Source organism: Callithrix jacchus, chromosome 11 (genome assembly GCF_049354715.1).
Source record: "Callithrix jacchus isolate 240 chromosome 11, calJac240_pri, whole genome shotgun sequence".
In the NCBI taxonomy this organism is placed as follows: domain Eukaryota; kingdom Metazoa; phylum Chordata; class Mammalia; order Primates; family Cebidae; genus Callithrix; species Callithrix jacchus.
The window spans coordinates 114214933-114238987 of record NC_133512.1 but is presented as its reverse complement, the minus strand read 5'-3'; the positions used below and the strand labels follow the sequence as shown (position 1 = coordinate 114238987).

General features: G+C 39.3%; 2 protein-coding genes across 2 annotated transcripts in view; both read right to left on the bottom strand.

Moving 5' to 3' along the window:
* The window catches only part of LOC100412273 (MICOS complex subunit MIC19), a 300089-nt gene that overhangs the window by 186178 nt on the left and 89856 nt on the right, over positions 1 to 24055 (bottom strand). Inside the window, exon 5 of the mRNA XM_009003051.5 lies at positions 5243 to 5360. Within this exon, the coding sequence (XP_009001299.5) occupies positions 5243 to 5360 (118 nt within the window). The remainder of the gene's footprint in view (positions 1 to 5242; positions 5361 to 24055) is intronic.
* LOC100390170 (MICOS complex subunit MIC19) lies at positions 20301 to 21843 on the bottom strand. Its single transcript, XM_078343723.1, has one exon. It carries the CDS (start codon positions 21737 to 21739, stop codon positions 21056 to 21058), a length of 684 nt encoding a protein of 227 aa, XP_078199849.1. The 5' UTR covers positions 21740 to 21843; the 3' UTR covers positions 20301 to 21055.

The window sequence follows — 24055 nt, the reverse complement described above, 5'->3', positions numbered from 1 at the left end:
CAGACTAATGTTCTTGCCAAGAGCTGAACGAAATGCCTGGAGCAGTATCCTAGGCCAGGACCTTTTTCAATAACACACTGAAGTCAGATTTCACGATATGCTTAGCCCAAGACATTTTTTACACTGATTGCTAACTTTTGTATTTAAAATGATATAAAGTTGCTGATACTAGAAACGTTGCTTGTAGTTAGCCTTGACTTTTCTCTCAACCCTTCAAACCTAAAATCCTAGCAATACTACCTCCCAGATAGTTGCTACTCCTCATCTTTTCTCTGCATCCCTGCTTCCACACCCTAATTCGGGTGCCATCTGTTCTCATCTGGATTACTACAGGGCTTTCTAACTGGTCTCTAGGCTTCCAGCCATTTCCTCCTGTGCTCTTCCCTTCATACTTCATTAGAGTGTAAGCTAAAAATCAAACCTTAAGCCCCACAACTGAATAAATGGACCCCCTCTTGGCCAAGGGGACCTCAGAGAAACTTAAAAGCTGGGTTTTCCACCATAAAGGGGTAGGAGGTCAGACATGTCTCTTTATACACCCTCTCTTTTGCAGTTTAGAAACAACCACTGACCAGCATTAATGTTAAAATAAAGACCATAAGACTGACAAAGGAGACTTTTTGTGGCAATCAGGTACCAACAACAAACAGGACCCAGGGCCATGCCAGACAAGGGCTAAGTTATGAACCCCCTGCACATGTGCACGCGTGCGCACACACACACGCACACACGCACACACACACACACACACACACTTAAAAAATAAGCTACCTTCTAACTGCCACAAGGCTTCTCACTCAGCAACTTCTAGTAGTATCCCACTGTCCCCATGCTTCCATGCTTTTGCCTGCAATACCCAAGGCTGTTTCATCCCACTACTCAACCTTGGGAGCAAAATCCTACTCATATTTCAAGATTCAGCTCAGGGGTCCCTTCTCCAGAAAATTTTCTCTATTTTTCCCCACTTCCTCTCCTCCTATTTCCAGGACTTCGGTAGATTCAATTAGTCATTTATTCAATCAACAAATCTTTATTGACTGCTTCCTGTTTGCTCAGCACTGGCATATATTAGGCACTCTATTATGTGTTGAATAAATAAATGCAGATACAGCAGTTAGTTAAAAGAAAGACAAAGTCCTTGCTTCCACAAAAGTGAGAATTCTCCCAAGACCATAAGGAGCACGGCTCTATAACAGACTTCGCATTTTTAAACATTATTTTAAATGTATCTTTCTTCCACATTTTATTCCTCAAGGACAGGATTTTGTCTTTCATTTATAGATCATTAGTACCTAACATAGTACTTTTCATACAGTAAGCGCTCAACAAAACATCAGTCCAGAGAGTAATGAAACTATCTCACGTGTACATTTATAAACTCCAGAATACTGAAGTAAATATTGCTGTAACAAGACATAAAAAAGAGTCAACATTTTAAATGGCATTTTAAAAAATATATATAATTGCAAAGTCAGAAAAACCAACCTACTATTCTTCAATTTCAAAAAAGAGCTAATGACAGCAAATACGAGATTACATATACAAGATCTTTAAAATACATGTATAATCATGTTACATTAACTTTACAAATTCCTTGGTCCTGTCCTTTTAATCAGTCTTCATTCTTTACAGAGATGCTTTTCTGCTCCTAAGAAGCATATTTTGAATGTGAGCTGCTTTTAGCATTTTCATGCAGGTAAAATCATTATCAGCAGACTGCCTCTTCCAAAGCCTCTGGATAAAGTCAACTGATTAAAATGCTGGCACCACTCAGTGCTGAGTAGAGGAAGGGGCTGGTACTCTTCCAGAATCTAGCGTGGGATTAACAGCTTCCCCAGCTAAAGCAATTCTTCCAAAGGGGAAAGTTTTGATCTGATCCTATTTTAAAACTTCAACAACAGGGCCATCGTGACTTTGGCCTTCAAAGAGCTTCAATAAAGCTAGCTGCTAAAACAACTGTGGGAAGAAAAAGCCTGGACTCACATCTAAGGAGACAGAAACCTAAATGTCAGCTGTTAGTGAGCCAGAAAGATGCGGGGGGTGTGAGGTAAGGGGTGGGAATCGTTTTATTTCACAGTCCCAACATCACATCAGCTCCCCTGCCTTCACTCCCGTTCTCCTGAAAGACAACTTTTTAATTACTTCATATGTGTGAAACCCAATCTTTACTTTCCTGCAGGCTGCAACATTTGAGTTCTAAATAAAGAGGAACGAAGCAATGTCTGGCCATCACTCAAAGAGTCCCACATCTTAGAATTAAGAATGGCAGCAATACGGGCCCTCCACACACAGGGGCGCAATGCTAACCTTCTTGGGGTGACTCCCACATCAATTATGGGTTCTGAAGATGCCCACCTCTCCAGCTGGGGACTGAGGAACTAAAATACAACAGCAGGCTTGCAATTGCTGTCCAGACCACACAATACTGGTTTGGAGGGTGGTGGGAGGCACAATCTGAAACCCTAAAGCATGAATAAAATACATACATACGGGGAAGGCAGGAAGAACTTTATACCTCTAAACATTAATGATAGATGACAGAATTATAGTAATACTGATTTTCTTTGTAATTTTTATATTTTCCAAATGTTCTATATTTTTGTATTAATTTAATAATTAGTAGAAAACTCAGTGAAATACAACCACTAAAATGCGACCACACAAAAACATATTTATTGGTATAAAAACTTTTACCACACAGCCTAAATGTTTTAATGTAAAGATTATTCTAAGAGTTATAAAAAAATGTGTATGCTACTATCTCTGTTCGGAGAAATACAGTTATACACATAAAATCAAATGTTTTATGCCAACTTCATGGGAAGGAAAAAGGAATATAAAAACAATGAACCAAATGTTAACAGTAATTATTTCTGAATTGTGATGCATTGAGTGATTTTAATATCTCTTTGTATTTATTTTCTAATCTTTACCCCATAAATATGTATGTCTTCCATAATAACAAATGACAACAATAAAGAGAGAATCTGACAAACAAATTAGGAATTACCCAGTAATTAAATGCCATAGGCAGCCATGTTGCTGTGGCCACGGCAGACCAAGCAAATGTCTGGGCAGGAAGGGGCTCTTTGAATCAGCTGTCACCCCATGGCATAAATTATACATTTATTCCCTAAGCGTTCTGAGGCTCTGTATGGCCAATATTACAACAGATGCTGAAATGCAGGAGTTGTGAGTACAATTATTTGTCATTTACCATACAACCAGAATCCATAAAAGAGAGATCTACACATCAGAATGTACAATGTCAGCTTCTCATGCTTAACCAGCTACACAAAAGAGTAAATAAAGACAGACAAAAAAAGAGATCGGACTGCAGATATGCTCTTCCAATCAAAAGATATTGCTTAATATTTTAGCTATGTTGAGTAACAAATCTTTTGATACTTTCGCATTTTTTTGTGAAAACTCGTTTTATGTCTAAGCCGAGTCTGTGTATACATTTGATGAGTTTTTTGAGTTTTTGAATCTTGCTTGTCTCCATGAAGCAAGAGAACAAGAAAGTATGTCCAAATTCAGGCAAAAAGAGGTAGAGAAAGGGTGTTTCAAAGATACGATTCAAAAGGGTAAAAGCTGGGAGGCAAAGAAAAATGCCAACCTATGTATTCTTCCGCCCGCTGGAAACTAAGAATTTTGCTGCACCTTTCTCAAACATGAGGGCTATTAACCCCCTCCACTACATCCTTATTCAAAGTTTGGTGACTCTACTCTGCATGGAAATGACCTTTCAACCCACTGACCTGACATTTTTTCAAATTCCTCAAAAGATCCTTCAGCTCAGAGGTACAACAGATGTAATTTTCAGTTGAATTACTCAAAACTTACTGTCTTTAATTCTGAAATTATTCCCCTTTCACAATGACTGACTTGGCTTCCACCTCTCTTAATCCCTTAGTTCCACTGAATACATGTACTGTTCTCAGGGCAGCTGCCAGTCAGCCCACTGACATTTCTTTCTTAGTCTACCACCTCTATTCTGGCTTCACTATTTGCCCATGCGGCCTGGACCCCAGATATGTCACTGAAGAAACTGATTCATTATGTGTGGACTTCCTTTTATGTTCTTTATTTGCAGCTAGTCATAGTTTAACCTTTCAAAGAAATGACCAAGGTAAAGAATGGGAGAGGCTAGAAATTGGCCCTTGTCTTACAAAGTTTTAGTGTTTCCCAATTGCCTACGGGACTAGGAAAATCCCCCTCACTCTTGCATTCAAAGTTCTCCACTCCATGGTCCCATTTTCCCTGCCCAGTAAGTTCCCAACAGTGCTCCAATGGAGACGAAAGGTTCCAAAGAGTTACATCTGGGTTTCTAGGAAGGCTGAAGTAGGAGCTAAGCAGTTAACACTCCAGGTTTTAACCAGAGCAGCTCCACTTTTATCTATTAAATAACAACAAGAAATTGCTTAGTACATTATCTTGAATACAAAAGACAGAATAGTATCAGCCATTAAAAGCTACATTTCAGAAAAACGTTCAATGACACAGGAAAATGTTCACGTGGCTTAACACCATATATAGCATTCTCTCTAAACTCTTCAACATGTAAAAAGCCCAGGAAAAAAATAATCTGGAGGAAAACACACATCATTGTAAATCATGGTTATATCAGAAAGACAGACAGATTGATGGGTGCCTTTTAAACTTTCTTCTATTAATAATCCTTTCAAAGACAACAACAATAATAAAAACAGGTCTGTAATCTTTTAAAAGATTAAAAAATATTTTTCTTTAAAAAAATTCTCTTAGAAAAGACTGTTCCCCAAGGCTCTGGCTCTACATTTCCCATTTCCTCTTCCCTAAACCCCAGAGAGTGACTGATGAAACCTTACTCACCTATGCCAGAGTCTTCCAGACTAACATCTGGTAGTGGCCAGCAAGAGAGAAAGAAGCCTAGATTGCTGACCCCCGAAGTTTCAAAGGCAATAAAACTAAAGGCAAAGGAGAAAAAAAGCAAACAGACCACAATCCTTCGGGCATGAAACGTGCATATGTTTGTGTGTTGGTCTTTACTTCAACACTTCCAGAGTTACCTGCCTTTAATGTCCTTGATGGTTAAACCTAAACTGCATGCTACTTGTAAAAGGCAAAAATCAAAATCTGAACAAAGAGAACATGAATACTATTATCAACACTAAAAGCTGGCACATAAGACTTAGCTTTTCCCAAACATCACAGATTTCCTTGCAGGCAAGAAAATTTCTCCTACATTTTTAATACTCACCAGGTGCTTTGCCTTAGCGCGTTCCTCCTCACTTGCTATCCTCTCCCGAAGGATGGCTCTGGTTAACTGCTCATTGGCAGCAGCCCTCTCTTGGTCTAGCTCTCTGGCTTGCTTTAGTCTGGAGTGACAAGAATTGTCTAAGTTAGAAAAAGTATTTTTATTAGTTGACATTATTTTCTATCAAATGAAATAATTAAAAAATAGAAACATATAGCCAAAAGGGTCAACAGCTGAAATCATCTTGGCCCAAAATCTATCAAAAAAGCAGGTAAAGAAGTAAATCCCCATGCAGCCTCCACCCAAGCATTTAAAATAACCAAATTCAAATACATGAAGAAGCTTATTAATTTGGCAAACATAACTGAGTTTACAAAGGTCTTCTTATGTAAAATTAAAATCTGCTCACCAAAAAAAAAAAAAAAAAAAAAAATCCATCCCAGGTGCTTCTATTTGGCCTCTGGAAATTTAAGTAATTAACAAACCATCTAGGCCAGGAGCAGTAGCTTATGCCTGTAATCCCAACACTTTGGGAGGTCAAGGCGGGTGGATCACTTGAGGCCAGGAGTTCAAGACCTGCCTGGCCAACATAGTGAAACCCCATCTCTACTAAAAATACAAAAATTAGCTGGGCATGGTGGTGTATGCCTATAATCCCAGCAACTTTGGAGGCTGAGGCAGGAGGATTGCTTGAACCTGGGAGGTGGAGGTTGCAGTGATCTGAGATCACACCACTGCACTCTAGCCTGGGCAACAGAGCAAGACTCCATCTCAAAAAAACAAAGAAAAAGCCATCTACATGACAAATATTTGAAGGTAACCATCATCTCTTTCTCCAGACTTACTCAACTGTTTACTGAATGCACACCAGGCACTGTGCTAGGCATCGAGGACATAGTGATAAACAAGATGGATGGGTCACTGTCCTTGCAGCTGTTATATCGCAGCAGAGAAGGCAGACGTTAGGGAACTAATGAGGACATCTTTCCTCCCAGTATGTTACCCCTATTTTCCAACAATCCTCATATGTAAATATGGCCACACCTTTCAACGGCAGGGCTTCTCACTTCTGGGATGACTCCAGACTATCTGTTAGCTCCAAACTAAACCTGACACTCCAGACATGCTCTAGCAAAATAAGACAGGAGAACCTGGATCTGTACACAATACTAATTCTATTAATGAAGCATAAGATTGCATTAGATTTGTCAGTAGCCTCACCACACAATTAGATCATATTCAGTTACAACCCACTAAAACCCCTCATTGTACACGATAAGGATAAATTCCTTTGGCACTGATTTTTTGCCATAGTGCCCGCGCCACATAGAGGCATTCAGTAATCACCAAATCACTGAGCATTTCAGTCTAATCTCATGGACAAAGATTTTCTGATTGCCTTTTCTTCTTTGAGAGAATAACCCCACTATGCCAGCATATCCCTGAAGGTATAAGCTATGCTTTAAAAAGGAAAAGTAAAATTGTCATGTTGGTGTAAGTGAAATTCTGAGTGAAATCTACTTTATACATGCAAATGATGAGCACCAAATTCTACTTGGTGCTAGCCTATCAAATTTTAGCTTTAGAAAGCTTTCTGAAAAAACCTAGAGATAACAATTTTTGTTACTATTTTTAAATTGCTACATCATCCTGATACTCTGACATTCTCAGAAATCAATTACAAAAAAAAAAAAAAAATCACCTTGCGAGATATATTCCAAAGTTATAATGCTCTTTCCCTAAAAATCAAAACTTTGTAGCTTGTGTCTTAAATAAAAAAAGAGGAATAGAAACGAATTAAAATCTGTACTTCAAAATTCTCTCACGCAAAAGTAACCTTTGGGAAACTTCCTAAGCAGTAAACATAATGACACTCATACAAATCAAATTTCTCTAAATGATTTTACAAGGACCATACAATAAATTCAGAAATATCAATGATATCAGTACATTAACTCCACTGGGTATGTGTAATTGTAAGAGAACAGCAATAATTAGAAGTCACACCACTTCCCTAGAACAGCAGTTCTAAAAGTCTAGTCCACAAACCAGCCGGCAGTAGCATCAGCTGGGAGCTTGTTAGAAATGCAGCTTCTCGGATACCACCCCACACTTGCTGAATCAGAAACTCTAGGGATAGTGGCCTGCAAACTATCTTTTCATAAGCCCTCCAGAATTCTGATGCATGCTAAGGTTTGAGACCACAGCCCTTAATTACCAAAGTGTACTTTTCCTCAAATAAATCCTGGAGATGAATGAAAGTAACATCAAAAATGAAGTGGTCCACATGAGAATATTGTGCAAATAACTGCTGAGGTTATTGTATCAGATACAACACTGTGTATTTAAAGTATCTTTATGGACATCTTACCCATAAGTAAAAAAGCATTACCTATTTTTACATGTGAGGTAGAAACAAAATCATTTGTGGATCAACTACAAGGGCCAAGCACTACTCTAGGTACTTTATATACATACATAAAATGTTCATTAAAATATTAGTTCATGAACATAAAATGAATTCTGTACAACTAGATTATCGCATCTACCACATTTGGTGTATCTAATTTTAAAGTACTATTTATTTTAACAATTACTACAATTTTTTCTGTTTTAGATTACTTGGTATGACTTAGATCTTAATTACATATGGTGTTCTACATGCTTCAACTTTAAGAAAGACAGAATCATAATGATTTTGGCAAGCTAGAAAAGCAAAACATGAGCATAAAAACCTTCAACGTGATAATAAAAATAAACACATTTAGCTTGCCATGACTGGTACAGATATGCAAACTCTGGGTCCAAAACAAGGCTCTGTACTTACTATCTGAATAAGTACTTTATTTAACCTCCGCGAGTCCTGTTATTCTCATGAGTAAAATGAATTCTAGTAATACTCCCTTACAGGATTCTATATAAACAAGGACGTGGTGCAATGCCCATAACATAACATACACTCAACAATGTTAGGTAAGCAGCAGTAATAATAACAGTATCCACTATGAGGGTAGGAATACAGAGAAAGCAGTGATTTTCCAAAATGAAGAAGACCATCTCCAAATTCACTAACTACAACGTCGTTTCCATCATCTTTTCCAATTCTTCACCAGTAAGTTCTGCTTTATTTTTATGATCTCTAAGGACTTCCAAGATCACAAATTGACTCTTCTAACTCCAGCAGCCCTACCCTTTCACAAGCTGCTTCATTTCCCTCTTGTCCATAGCTCTGTAAGGACAAGGATTTGGCCTACTTTTGTTCACTGCTATATCCCCAGTACTTATAAGTGCCTGCCACATACTAAGCCCGCAAGAAAAACTTGTTGATGTATGCATGTATGAATGAATGAATGAATGAATGAGTGGCATATTTCCAAACACAAACAAAAAAAAGGAAAAAAAAAAACAAAAGGCTATAGTATATAAGAAACAACTAGAGAGACCAACTGTATCCTCCAACGACCTAGCCACCATGTTAGATGGGGCACATATGTGATATAATCCCAGGCCACACTAAATCACCTACAACCAGAGGTGCCACAACAGTCTAAAGCCCCCGCAACATCAACACCTAACTCTATTTGACACCTGGACTGAAAGAGGATTGGCAGTGGCACAAACTGACTAAAAAGAATATTATTATCCTTTCTTAATAAATTCATATACTTTCATTCATCCCTACAAACAGAACTGCACGAATTCTCAAATGTTTTTAAAGGAATGTCTACAATTTTTTTTTTTAACTGTTTTTAAGGTTTGTACAGTGACTGTTTAAGAAACCACATTTTTTGTCATCAGGGAGGTTTGTCAGTAGGACTCTGAACAAATTCTCACTTGCTATCAACAACTTACTTGTACAACCTAACAAGCCTCCGTTTCCTCCACTTTAAAATTTGAAGGTTCAACTACTATATAATCTTGCGGTCCCTTGCATATAAACATTTTTAAAACTCTATACCTTAAACATATTATTTCGCATTTCACAAAAATTCTTGAAAAAGGTGGTGGCAGGGGATAAATGAAAGAGAGGGCTACTATATTTATCTCCCAGGCTGATACTGTTATAATTTCTACTCGATGGGCACATATACTTCTACTGTAATCCTGAGATCTTCTACTACAGTACTCAACAAAAACTATACACTGGAATTCATAAATTTATTCAGTATATAATTATTAGGTGAGAGGGCTACTCTGGTTACTGAGAATAAAGTAGTGAACAAGAGACACAGTCCCCACCTTCATGAGTCTTGATTACAAATAACAGATGCATTATTTTTAAAAAGTTAGGTAGGTATCTATGACACTGCATGGGTGGGACTGGTATTTAACTCAAGCTCTACAGGACATTAACTGAGCAACATGGGGAAGGAGAAAGTGTCTTAGGCAGAGGAAATACCAGTTGGGTTCAGAAGCACCAAGAAAGGATTTCCTTCAGTTAGATTCCTGTGACAGCCTTAGAAGGGTCTTTAAGGCTTGAAACCACCTCTGCAAAAATTTTACTTACTTTCAAATTTTTTTGGAGGACAGAGCTTCGACAGTATACTGATTGAGGTTCAGTTTTGTCCAGTGTCCAAAGATTAGAAGCTTCTAAGTTGTACCATTTCCCATTTATAGCAATAGATTTGAAACTTCAAAATTGTACTGTTCTCCATTTCCCCAATCCTCCCCTCCAAAATATTGCACAGCAATTATTTTCTTCTAAGTTTTCTCTTTCACTGATTCCTGTAAATCCTTTAATGAGCTACAACGACTTTGCAAAGAAAAACTGCTTATGTTATCAGAAGCCCCCAATTCTTTTCAAAGTTTCCTCTCTGGCCCCTAGGTTTTGTATCACATAGAGCTATACTATTCAATGGCCATCAGCAAAGAATAGATGCCCATGTAGCTGTCAACCAGTTTTTCTCTTTTTGAACCAAATGAGAGAGCCCTGCCATCTGGGCCTCTCTGAATACTACTGCCCAGACAGTGAAGTTATAAAATCAGAAGCCATGTTGTTTGGGAAACACTTCACTAAGGAGAGAAGACCAAGGCTCTCACTGGTAAGGGAACCCAGGACTTTACATGTAAAGGCAGGACATAAAGTAAGTCTTTCATTATTAACTTGGGTTTCCAAAGATTTAAGAATTATCTCAAAACAAAACTAAACATGCCAAGTGTCTTACAGAATACATCCCTTTTTTATTTATTGGCATTTCTCACTTAATATTTTAGATCTCCTACTCTAATATATTCTACATTAAGCCCCTGATTTAAGTTTCATTTAAATTTCTTTCTTTTAAATACATATCTCTCCTCATTTAAATTCTCTGGAGTTTCAAGCAAAGAAGTAGGAGTTTAGTGTAAACTTTTCTTATTTGCATTAAGTAATTGGATAGCTTGCCTAAGCTTAATGAAACAAATACCAGTCAGTGCTGCCCCTAGACCTCAAGCCCTAGCAACTTAGCTCTTTTCCTCTGTATATTGTCAATCAGGAGAGGGACTTGAGAAACACCAGCAAAATTAATTCCTAAAAGCCAGCCAAATCGCCTATAATGAATATTATTACATGTCCTTTTAAATGGGAAAAAAAAATAAACTACTTATAAAACATTCAACTTTCATGGACATCTGGTATAAATTCTAGTTCTATATATTTCAGTCCCAGGGTAAAAAGTAGCCATATGACTTCACTCCCAAGAACCTAAAGGTTTTAAGAAAGTAGAAAGAGAATTTTAAAGGTAACTTTAGTAGGGCATTACAATACTGAACTCCATTTGCCTCCATAAGGGAGGCATTACTAGCTCTATTTCTTTATTTTTTATTTTTTGAAATAGGATCTTGCTCTGTTGCCCAGGCTGGAGTGCAGTGGTAAGATCTTGGCTCACTGCAACCTCTGTCTCCCAGGCTCAAGTAATCCTCCCACCTCAGCCTCCCAACTAGTTGGGACCACAGGTACATGTCAAAAAGCCTGGCTGATTTTTGTATTTTTATAGAGACCAGGTTGTCTAGGCTGGTCTTGAACTGGGCTCAAACAACCCAGCCACCTCAGCCTCCCAAAGTGCTGAAATTACAAGCACAAGCTGCCACACCAGCCACGATCTCCATTTTTTTTAACATGAGAAAAACTGAGAAGTAACAACAGAGGTGTGAAAGACCCTGATCTGACTTCCAAAGCCATGCTTCTAAAACCTCCTACAGAGTAAACTCCCTTACAGGAATTCGTTTCCATTATATTACTCACCTTTGTGGTCATGTAAGGACAGTTTTTTAATCTTACATTATTCACAGTTATTTTAAAATAGGCTTTTTAAAAATTTGTTTATACTACATTAAGTCAGAATTTGCCAGAGTCTACATTATTACCACCCCCTTCCCAAAGTGGTTTGGCTTTCAATGGCCCTAAATGTTTCTCTGAATTTGGGTACTGCTCATTTGGCCATCCACAGATCCGCAGATTTATCTTCATGTAGGTTGACACATAAGTAATTCTATACAATTCTAGCTTAGAAAATTACTTTATAATTTAATATATAAGGCCATATACTATGGAGAGAAAGTTGATAAGAACTTCAGATAATGGGTAAGAATAAATGGGAAACGGAGATTGCTAGAGATAAAGTGATTTGACTAAATTACTTATCTAAAGTTGAACCGTAACCATTATACACAGGCAATATCTACAAGATATTGCAATGCACTTGACTCAGAAGGACTGTTTCAAACACTGAAAGAGAAAAATGAGTGACTACAACCTCAAAGGTCATTTTAATGCTAATGATGAATTTTATTTTAATGCACCACATTTTGTCAGAACCTGCTAAACCGGCATTCGAGCCGACTGTTTACTATCCATTTTTAAACAGAAGAGCTGAGCTGGGTAATTCAATGAAGTAATTATTAGACTATTAAAAATCATGACAAAACAAGTATACAGCTTTCTATTAATAAGACTTGACAGAGAAATAAGGGGACAGAGAAGGTGCTCAGCTCAAATTGTTTCAAATCCTGGAAGAAAATATATGTGAACTGAATAAATACATGAACCCGAATATAGCCGTTTTAAATTCATTTTATTTATTTATTTATTTTTTAGATAGAGTCTCACTGTGTCACCCAGGCTAGAGTGCAATGGTGTGATCTCAGCTCACTGCAACCTCTACCTCCCAGATTCAAGTGATTCTCCTGCCTCAGTGTCCCAAGGCATGTGCTGCCATGCCCAGCTAATTTTTGCATTTTTAGTAGAGACAGGGTTTCACCATGTTGGCCAGGCTGGTCTTGAACTCTTGACCTCAGGTGATCTGCCTGCCTCAGCCTCCCAGAGTGCTAGGACTACAGGCATAAGCCACCACACCCAGCCTAAATTCATATATAATATCTGCATGTGTAACAGATAGAGTTAGCATTTATTGTACTTACTCATGCCAGGTACAGTTCTATGCATTTGACAGGCATAATTCATGTAATCCTCACAACAGCCCTGTTAAATCAATTAAATTTCAAATGAGAAGCTGAGGCACAGAGAAATTATAACACTGGTTTGGACTGTGTAAAACCACATATGTGAATTTTTTTCAATAAATATATTGAAAATTTTTTGGAGATTTGCAGCAATTTGATAAAACTCACAGATTAACCACATATCTAGAAACACAAATTTTTTAAAGTATGTTGTGAAAGCATAAAATATGTCGATTCTAGTCTATTTTATCATTCACTATCATAAAATATACACAAATCTATTATGAAAAGTTAAAATTGGTTAGGCACGGTGGCTCACGCCTATAATTCCAGCACTTTGGGAGGCTGAGGTGGGTGGATCACCTGAGATCAGGAGTTTGAGACCAGCATGGTCAACATGGGGAACCCCTCTCTCTACTAAAAATATTAAAAAATTAGCCGGGCATGATAGCAAGCACCTGTAATCCCAGCTACTCAGGAAGCTGAGGCAGGGAGAATTGCTTGAACCCAGGAGGCGGAGGTTGCAGTGAGCTGAGATCACACCATTGTACTCCAGCCTGGGTGACAGAGCAAGACTCTGTCTCAAAAAAAAAGTTAAAATTTATCAAAATATATACTCACAAACAGACTGTATATGGCACCATCTGCAGTGGAGGGAAATGTAAGCAAAGGTAAAGATGCAGTATTAAGTCATAACTGCATAAAATTAACTATAGTACATACTGTATTGCTATAATAATTCAGTATTATAATCTCCTGTTGCTACTGAGGTGAGCTCAAGAGTTACGAGTATCTGCTCGACAGACTATGTGACGCTAATCATCTCTAAGTGAGCAGTTCGTCTCTCCAGTAAATTGCAGGTTGCAGGAAAAAGTGATCTCTTGAGGTTCTCATGTATTTTTCATTGCGTTTAGTGCAATACTATAACCTTGCATCACATCATGGGACCGATACAAAGTGTCACTGGTGATGCTAGAAGTGCTCCCAAGAAGCAGAGAAAAGTCATGACATTACAGGGAAAAAAGTTGAATTGCTTGGTAAGTACCACAGATTGACGTCTGCAGCTGCAGTTTCCTGCTATTTCGATATAAGTGAATCCAGCATAAGGACTGTTGTAGAAAAAGAAAATTCATGAAGCCTTCAATGCAGCTATGCCAGCAAGCACAAAAACTTTGCATGTTTTGAGAAATACCTTTAATCCTGTATTGAAAAACGCAACTTTTATGTGATTGCTGGATTACTAAGAAAGGCTTACCTATAGACTCTAACGTGATGTGAGGAAAAGGCGAGTCTCCATTATATGACAGCTTAAAGGAGAATTTAATACCTGCAAAGGATGGTTTGATAATTTGAGAAAGAGGTTTTACCTAAAAATTTCAAGCTAATAGGAGGAGCAGCTTCTCCTGACCAAGAAGCAGCAGACCAGTACCCAGATGCCACTAAGAAAATCACTGAGAAGAAAGGATAACTGCCTGAACAGATTTTTCATGCAGACCAAAGTGCCCTATTCTAGAAAATAAATGGCACAAAGGACATTTATTAGCAAAGAAGAGAAGCAAGTATGAGGATTTAAGACAGAAGGGAGAGGCTATCTCTACTAGTTTTGTGCAAATGCAGTTGAGTTTATGGCACAACTGTCATAATCTATAAAGCTGCTAACCACTGAGCCCTGAAGGGAAAAGATAAACAGCAGCTGCCAGTCTTTTGGGTGTACAAGAAGGTCTACACAATGAGAACCTACTTTCTGGATAGGTTCCATCAGTGCTTTGTCCCTGAAGTCAGAAAGCACATTGCCAGTAAAGGCTACCCTTTAAAGTTCTGATATTGGACAATGTCTCTAGACAACAGAACCCCATGAGTTCAACACTGAACACGTCAAAGTGGTGACTTACCCCCAAACATAATGCTTTTAATTCAGCTTGTAGATTAGGGGGTCATAAGGACCTTTATTCATTAGACATGATACTCTATGGAAAGGGCTGTCAACTGTATGGAAGAGAACCCTGACAGAGAGAGCATCATAAAGTCTGAAAGGATTACACCACTGAAGATGCCATTGTTACAGAAAAACCCATGAAAGTCATCACACCCAAAACAACAAATTCCTGCTAGAGGAAACTGTGTCCAGATACTGTACATGATTTACAACAGAGCCAGCCAGGAAAATCATGAAAGAGATTGTGAACATGACCCAAAAAAGGTGGGGGTTGAAGGGTTTCAAGATACGGACCTTGGAGAAATTCCAGAGCTAAGAGACACCACACCTGAGGAATTAACAGAAGGTGGACAACATGATGGAGGTGAGTGCTTTCAAAACAGCGCCAGACAATGAGAAGAAGATGCAGAAGAAGCAGTGACAGAAAACAACTGACATGTAGAAACATTTTTTTTTTTTTTTTTTTTTTTTGAGACGGAGTTTCGCTCTTGTTACCCAGGCTGGGGTGCAATGGCGCGATCTCGGCTCACCGCAACCTCCGCCTCCTGGGTTCAGGCAATTCTCCTGCCTCAGCCTCCTGAGTAGCTGGGATTACAGGCACGCGCCACCATGCCCAGCTAATTTTTTGCATTTTTAGTAGAGACGGGGTTTCACCATGTTGACCAGGATGGTCTCGATCTCTTGACCTCGTGATCCACCCGCCTCGGCCTCCCAAAGTGCTGGGATTACAGGCTTCAGCCACAGTGCCCGGCCAAAACATTTTTAGAGAAACTGAAAAAAGCAAAAAAGTCAGACAGAAATTACAAGGTCTATCCTTCCATCTTTTCTGCCTCTACCACCAGAGACAGCAAGACTAACCAACCCTTCCTCTCCCTCCGCCTATCCAACCTGAAGACAAGGAGAATGAAGACCTTCATGATTATCCACTTATACTTAATAAATAGTAAATATATTTTTTCTTGCTTATGATTTTCTAACATTTTATATTCTCTAGCTTATCCTAAGAATACAGTATGTAATACATATAATATACAAAATATGTCTTAATCTATTCTGCCGCTATTGGTAAGGCTTCCGGTCAATAGACAACTATTAGTATTTCAGTTTTGGGGGAGCCAAACGTTATACAGATTTTCAACTGCTCAAAGGATCAGCGTTCCTAATGCTGATGTCATTTCAAGGGTCATAAGAAACTTACCCAAACTCAAATTTACCATAAATAAAACCAGTGAAAGGTATATCCAGAATTAAACTCCACCCGACTTCAGAGCCTGCATTCTTACAGAAAACACACACACACACACACACACACACACACACACACACACACACACAAATATGGTGATACCATTAAAACAAGTGGCATGGGGGTAGAACTTTGTCTTGTGTACCACTGTAACCAACATACACAATATAATACCTGGCTCTTGGCAAGCATTCAAAAAATATTTTGAAAGAATGAATACAGAGTGTGAGCCTGTTTTCATAAATATTATGGAACACAGGTACTCTTTATATAATGATTATTTAGCAATATATACTTTACATAATGGTAACTTAGCAATAAACAGCACTGTCTTAGAAAGTTTTCTGATCTGCAATGTAGCAAAACATCAGTACGGATGTCAGCAGTGGCCCAACTGGAGCAGCTACTGCAGCGACCCCAGCTGCATTGGGGAAGTGTGGCCAGGGATGTGCGTTCTGCATAGCTGGCAGGTGCCTGGAATTCCGAGTTTGTGGGGCAGAAGCCCTGCTCTCCGGGGAATCCCTGCGCTCTCAGGGGCCCAGGAAGCCTCTTGACCCTACAGGCTTAAAAGTCTGAGCTACTAGGGAGGCTCCATCAGGAGAATCACCTGACCGCAGGATCTGGAGGCTGCAATGAGCTATGATCACACCACTGCAATCCAGCCTGGGCAACAGAATGAGAACTTGTCTCTAAAGAAAACTAAAGAAAATAAAAAATCATAACACAATGTTTTAAAAAACAAATTTTTTAACATACAGTATAACAACTATTTACATAGTGCTTACATTGTATTATAAGTACATCTAGAAATAATGGAAAGCATATGGGAGGAAGTGCACCTGTTATATGAAAGTCCTATACTATTTTACATAAGGAACTTGAGCATCTGAGGGTTTTGGAATCCTTAGGGATCCTGGAACCCAGTCCTCCATGCGTATCAAGGAAGGACTGTATTTAACCAGCATTAAGACCTGGTTCTGAATAAAACCAAGAGGACACTTAATTTGGTCATCTACATTTTTGTGTAAATACCATTGAAAATGGCACTCAGAATTTAACAATCAAGGTTTCCTTCCTTTCCACAGAACATAGAAAAGGTGATTTTATTTTAATTCACAATAAAATTTTGTCACAATCTCAAAATGTGCCTGCATAGCTTCAAAACGATGCAAGAGAAAAAAAACTCAGCCCATAACTAAAAGCCTAGGACTATAATTACGGGTTACCCACCGCCATAATCCTAAATAGCATTCATCTCCCCCTTCCAGATGATTGCCTCCCATTTACACTTCGTGTATTACTTTATACCTAAAGTCCCTATTTCAGTTCTCATTTGGGAACAAGTACCACCTGTCCTGGATGCTCTTGGACCTTCTTAAATACATTCTCCTACAGCACTGAGAAACACATTTATGTTTCAAAAGTATTCTGATTTTAGTTCACAAGTTAATGTTACCATATCCATGGTTCTTGTACCCACTCTCTCTCAAAAAAATCACAATCAAAACTACCTAGGAGGAACATACACACCACCACAAAACACTGAAATGACCTATGGCCATTTCTTTGTCTAACTTGAACTGAGTCTTTAGAGGCACCTTAACCAAGATCATCAGCTTTTTATCTTAAAGTACACATCAGATTCAATCAATATATGATTGAATAATAGTGGGAATGGAGAGGTAAACACACCACCATTAAACTGTGCCAATATGAGCAGGACTTAAAAATAACCTGTTTTGGCTGGGCGCGGTGGCTCAAGCCTGTAATCCCAGCACTTTGGGAGGCCAAGGCGGGTGGATCACGAGGTCAAGAGATCGAGACCATGCTGGTCAACATGGTGAAACCCATCTCTACTAAAAATACAAAAAATTAGCTGGGCATGGTGGCACGTGCCTGTAATCCCAGCTACTCAGGAGGCTGAGGCAGGAGAATTGCCTGAACCCAGGAGGCGGAGGTTAGAGTGAGCCGAGATCACGCCATGGCACTCCAGCCTGGGTAAGAGCAAAACTCAGTCTCAAAAAAAAAAAAAAATAATAACCTGTTTTACAGAATGTATGGGAGGAAATGCTGGTGGATGACCTGTTACCATTGTTTAGAAAGTACACCCTTCTCCTTGCTTCCTATCCTGTAGTATCCTTCACTGGAATGGGCACTGCGGCTGTCTTATTACTAAGATGCTAGAGATAGACAATCATGAAGTCAGCTGGAAGAAAAAGGAACCTGGGGTCAAATGCAGGCATCTCTGGGGAAATCCCTTTCATGAACCATACTAGGCAAACTATCAACTCTTCCTGCAAGCAGCGGCCCCATACAAGATGGGACAGCTTGAGCCCCAGACAGACGACAATGTGAAATGGCTTCCTCCTGAAGACAGAAACTAGGACAATAATCCTGGTTCAGTGACCTGAGAGACATGGGTAGCGGTCTCATAAAGAGGACTGTGAGCCATGAAATAATGTGAGAATCATAGTACACTTACGTAGACAAAACATACATCAAGTCTTTTACACTATTTTGTACTCCTGTTTCTTTTTCATAAGGGATACATTTTTGCCAGGACTCAAATTTTGAAATTATGTTCATTGGTAAGGCTAGGCAAACCTTGGGCCACAGAAAGAGATCACATTACCATTGTAAGCCCTACGGAAGAAAACAATCAATACTTCTCCTCTTCTCTTTGATTTCAAAGGAACGTCCAGCTTGAACCAAACTGCAACCTCTCACCCTATACCTACATTTAGCTTCTTAGATGTGGTGCCAAGAGGTGGCTGTGAGTGGCCTTTCTGTTCCCCTACACACACACACACACACACACACACACACACACACACCACCTAACTCACTAGATGTGCTAAATGTTAAAGCTTAGCATGCTCCTCCATGAAGCCAGAGTAAACATTTTTAAGGAAAAAATGATTACATAAAGTCCCTTATTATTTTTGTAAATCAACTTGACTTTGAATTTCGAATCATTTTTATTCATACATTAAGCTGCTAATTTGACTGATACATACAGGTTAATGACTGCTGTCTTTATAAACTGTACTCGTTATCATTACGTAATTTGTTTCTTTATTGTTTAAGTGTTTATAACCTTTGATTGTATGTTTTCTCATATTTCTTTCTGTTTGGCACAGCTTTGCCAATCCATTAATTTTTAACCTTTATTAATATTAAAGCAAATTATTTTGTTTTCACTGCATTTCACAGAAATACATAGCTCTTATTGTGCATGTGTTTTTTTAACAATCAGGCAGCCTTGATCTTTAAAAGGTTAATTATGCCCAGTCACAATTATTAACAATATAACTGATACACTTATTTCTTCCATTTTATATTATGTTTAATATTAATTTTACTTTGTTATCTCTTTTTTCCTTTTCCTGATTTTCCTGGTTGTGTCAAGTTAACATACACTCCCCGTAACTCCTGCCAAAAAAATCTCATACTCTTTTCTCTACTATTGTTTAAAAACACAGTTCCTACTATTTTTTTCAACCACTACCCCAACAAACACAGTACAATGAAATAGTTGGAATACTTTGACTTTCCCCCCAACCCAACTCTAAGCTTAGACTTCAGTACTTTGAAACTCATTAGCACTTTATGAGACAATCCAGGTCTATCATTCATATACACAAGGCAAAGACTGATCCTCAGGGGTGCGTCCCATCCTCTCCATGTTCCCTCACATGGAGGTATCTGTTGTGATTAATTTAGTTAGAATTCTTTTTTAAGTGTTATCCTAAGATGGACTACTGTGTTCAACATTTGGCTATGACTCCCACCTTCTCACCTCTCTTCTACTCTCTATTTCATGATGTTGGGGCTGGGAGTCAGGTGAGGTCTGTAAACACATTTTTGCTTCATAGCTGGGTCCCTATTAGGACCCAAAAAGGGATGCCAGAGGGAAACTGCAAAGGTGGTGGAAGAACAAGGAGCTCATTCCAGTTTGCTTCCCATCACGTCACTCAGGTCTTGCTGCTTCCCAGCTGCAGTAGCAGTTGAGTCTAGTTTGTACTTTGTTTGAGCTTGCAAAGTCAGCCTCAGTGCACCCCATTCTGGAGACCCTGGCCCTACCTACTGGCACACTCTTGAAAAATCTCAGTCCCAGACCCAGAGGTCTCTCCTCAGAGGTCAGAGACCGCAATCTACCAGCTAGGAAGTACTCCTTCCTCAGAGGTCTGAGCTCTGTCCCACAGAGCCTCTCCTCCAAGTTTTAATGTTTTAACAACTACCTCTTCCCATTGCTCCCCGAGTGCTACATCTGAGGCACCGAGAAGCTGCAATGTCCAATACAGTCACCATTAGCCACATGTGGCTACGGAGCCCAGAAATGTGGCTAGTCCAATCCAAGACTTGCTGTAACCATAAAATATAAACTGGATTTTGAAGACTTCGTATGAAAATAAATTTTATATATTCATTATATGTTATTTTTTTTTGTCAGAAAATATATTTATTATGGATAGTGAGTGAAGTAAAGATGTCAGTATTCACTATCGAGGTTATATCAGCCAAGTTTGCCTTCATATGGATAAAAATACCTTATCTCACTTGTAATCATAAACATTATTCCAGTAAAAGAGGTACATTTTCTCTCCTTTTTGCCTGTATGATCGCCATAGTAAGTTTTTGCCTGTATGATCGCCATAGTAAGTTAAAATGAAATTGCTCTTATATAAGCAAAGGAGAAAAGAAAGAGAGACAAAACCAACATCCCGCAGCCTAGACAATTCCACCCCGCACTGCTGCCCCAAGAGCTATGTTTTCTGATTCTCTCCTCGCCCCACTTCAGTTCATTTAGCCCCCCACCCATCCCACTTTGTTAGGGTGGAGCTTCACCAAATAATGGGGCTCGCTCAGAAGAGAAACATTTTATGGTCAGTGGAGGTTGAACAGAAAGTACCAAAAGGTGGAGCGGGCAGGCTGCCCTTCTCCTTCAATCGTCGTAAGAGGGTTTACTAATACTGAAGGGTGTCCTCTAATGACTGATGCCTGGTCAAGGCTTTGGTCCTTCAAAATGCCACTGTTCAAAATGTGGTATGATTCTGTTGAATCCATTATCTGGTGTCTCTCGAGTGGTCTTCTCATTAGTGGTCTTCTCTTCAAATGGGTTGCTTGCTTACTAGGAAAAAAAATGTTCCATCTCTGGAATTGACGTTGATGGTGTTTTGCTTGTTCTGAGTTTTTAGCCTCCCTTCTCAAGCATGCTCTGTTTGGCATGATTGACGCAGTGCATATACTGGCTGGCCAGAGTGGAACATTTGAGGGTCTGATGTGTGTTCTCATGGTAGCACTGGAGAATCTTGGCCTGCAGATCAGCACAGACTGGATGAGACTTATATCGCTTGAACTTTGCTTCCACCTCTTCAGCAGCTTTCTGATATTGTTCAGTGGTGACTTTGTAGAACTCTGAGCTCTTCTCCTCCAGTCTAGCCAGCTGTTCTTTGTAGAATGCATCCTGCTTCTTGAGCACTCGGTCTTTCTCTTCCAGCTGCCTAGCCAGGTGCTTTGCCTTAGCACGTTCCTCCTCACTTGCTATCCTCTCCCGAAGGATGGCTCTGGTTAACTGCTCATTGGCAGCAGCCCTCTCTTGGTCTAGCTCTCTGGCTTGCTTTAGTGGTTTCTGATCTTCAGATTCTTTCTTGGCTTGCTCCAATGCCAGCTCCTTAGCTACTCTTCTTTTCAATTCTTCATCAGAAACTGAGGCACCATAAGCACCAGAATACCGCTGAGACTTCGAGCCAGATGGAGAGGATTCCTTCATTCGATCAATCACATTTTCCGAAAGCCGGATGCCCTTCACCACGGTGATGTTCTCATTCTCATCCGCCTCGAAGGTGACTCGGCGGGTGCTGGCGGTCCCACCCATGGTTCCGGTTCCTGCCCCCCCACAGACACCTAGTGCGGAACCACGAGCACTCTGGGGCCCCCGCGCCCACAAGCGCGTGGAAGGGCCTAGATTCTTTTCCCGCATTATATGTTATTATTTTAGATATACTGAGAAAAAAATAAATAGAATTATTTCTACCTATTTCTTTTTACTTGTGACATAGCTAGCAGAAAATTAACTACGATGATGGCTCACACAGTATTTCTGTTAAATGGTACTGCTTGAGCGTTACATTTTTTTGTTTGTTTTTGCCTTTTCGGCTCTTAAATGCCTCATTAACAATTCTTACATTAAATTATCTCTATAAAAGTAACTGGTGCATTTGATCTCCTTAATGGACTCTGCGCACTAGAGTTAACATTAATAAATTTTCTAAAACCTTGCCTATCTATGGCCCTCTTTTTCACCCTAACAGCTGAATGAGAGTTCAACAGAGAATTCTGGCCTTTCAGTCCTTTCCGGTGTCACTCCATCTTCTAGCTTCCAGTTTGGCAGAAGAAAAGCCTAAACCCAGGCTGATCCCATTTCCTTTATAAATCAGTGTTCTTTCTGTCCAGAAGCTTATAAGGCTTTCTCTTTATCCTTAGACTTCTGAAATGTTAGCAGTCTATGGCTAGGTATGCGTGTTTTTTCATTAGTGCCTCCCAGAACAGTCTTTTCAATTTGCAGACTCCAGTCTTTCTTCAGCTCAGTGAAATGTTGTAGATCATATAATTATCACCCCCTTTCAAACTCTTCCTTTATCTCCTGGAATGTAGTCTATTTCATCAAATATAACATGCATGAAGTTACTTTCCTCCAATCTTCACTATCTATGAAATCAAAATGCAACTTAAAATTGAGGGTGTATTAAAATCAAGTAACAATAGTTGTCAGTGCCACAAATATCAAGCACCACTGAACTATTCCAAGAGTTCTTACAAGGCACACCTCTTCTAAGTTCCCATTTGTCGCTTTCTCTCTGGCTACTGTGTCCCATGGATGACTCCTTCTTTTCATCTGCCTATGCACCAGGGCTCAGGTCCCAGTGCTGGGCTGCCTTAGTGGAAGGATCCACTCAGTGGTGGGAGATGAGGCAGCCTCTCCTGCTGAGGCCCAGTGGTATGCCACCAGCTGATGAGTTTGCAGGCCCCTGTCCAGAAAATCTGGAGAAAGTCTCTCCCCATCCCTCACCCACCCAAACCAGTTGACAGGGACATGGAAACCAAAAGATTGCCTCAGAAACAGTCACAGAGACTGGGGCCAACTCTGTTGATCTCTGCACTTTGCGAGAAGTAGCCCAATGGCGCACATCTGTCATCAGATGTGCTTCTGAGAAACAGCAGCTGGTCACTAGACTGAAGTTGATACCAGAAGGCAGCAGAGATGAGTCAAGCCTCCAACTCCCTAGAATCCTCTCCATTTCTAAAATGTCTATTATATCTTAATTTGTTAACATGAAAAGGGTTACTTAAAGAATTTTAGGGCAGAGTTAGTAACTAAAAAGTGCAAGATTGGGCAATCTGGGGCACTGTACATTAGTTCTTATGGAAATAATTTTCTTTTCCACCTTTTCACTATAAGCTAAATTTTTCTAAAAAGAAACCCTGAGGTTTAACAAAGCTACCTCCCCCTCTCACTATAAGTACTATATGAGGTCTTTCTAAATACATAGGATGAAAACTATGAACACCAAAACAATCAAATAAGAGAAATTTGATACAGGGAGACAGAACAACATGGTCCAGTTTTGCAGCTCACTAATAATCATGAAACATAATGGAAAGACAGGTCTTAGACAATCAAGAAATAGATGAACTGCCTGTATTTCAGAGCACGGCTTTGAGTAAATATTACACAGAAGTAAGTTCAAAATTACACTTCATGACGAGCACCTGTTCTATAATGTTAGGGAAAGATACAGCCAATTGCAGTAAAGGTCACCCAATCTGAGACAAGAGTGACATCCGCTTTGGAAAGCCAGGAGTCTAATAAAGTTGTATGAGAAAACAGAATGACCCCTCTCCAAAGGAATATATGCTGCAAGACCAATTTTATTCTCTAAAACTATGTGAAACCCACTCCAGCAAAAGGATAAATACCCTCTTAGGAATCAAACTTATATCATTGAACACAATCACAATTGTTATTATTAGCTAGTTAAACATTGGCCTTAGAAAACAATTTCCAAGTCTTACTTCTAAATAAAGATGGCCCTATATTTTTTACCTCAAATCCTCACAACCATAAACGAAATTCCAAGAACTGAAGGGGCCTTATCCCTTAGACCAAGCTCATCTTATTGTTAAAAGTCAC

Excerpts from the sequence above, each read along its gene's own strand:
- LOC100390170 (XM_078343723.1), bottom strand. The coding sequence starts at position 21,739 with ATGGGTGGGACCGCCAGCACCCGCCGAGTCACCTTCGAGGCGGATGAG.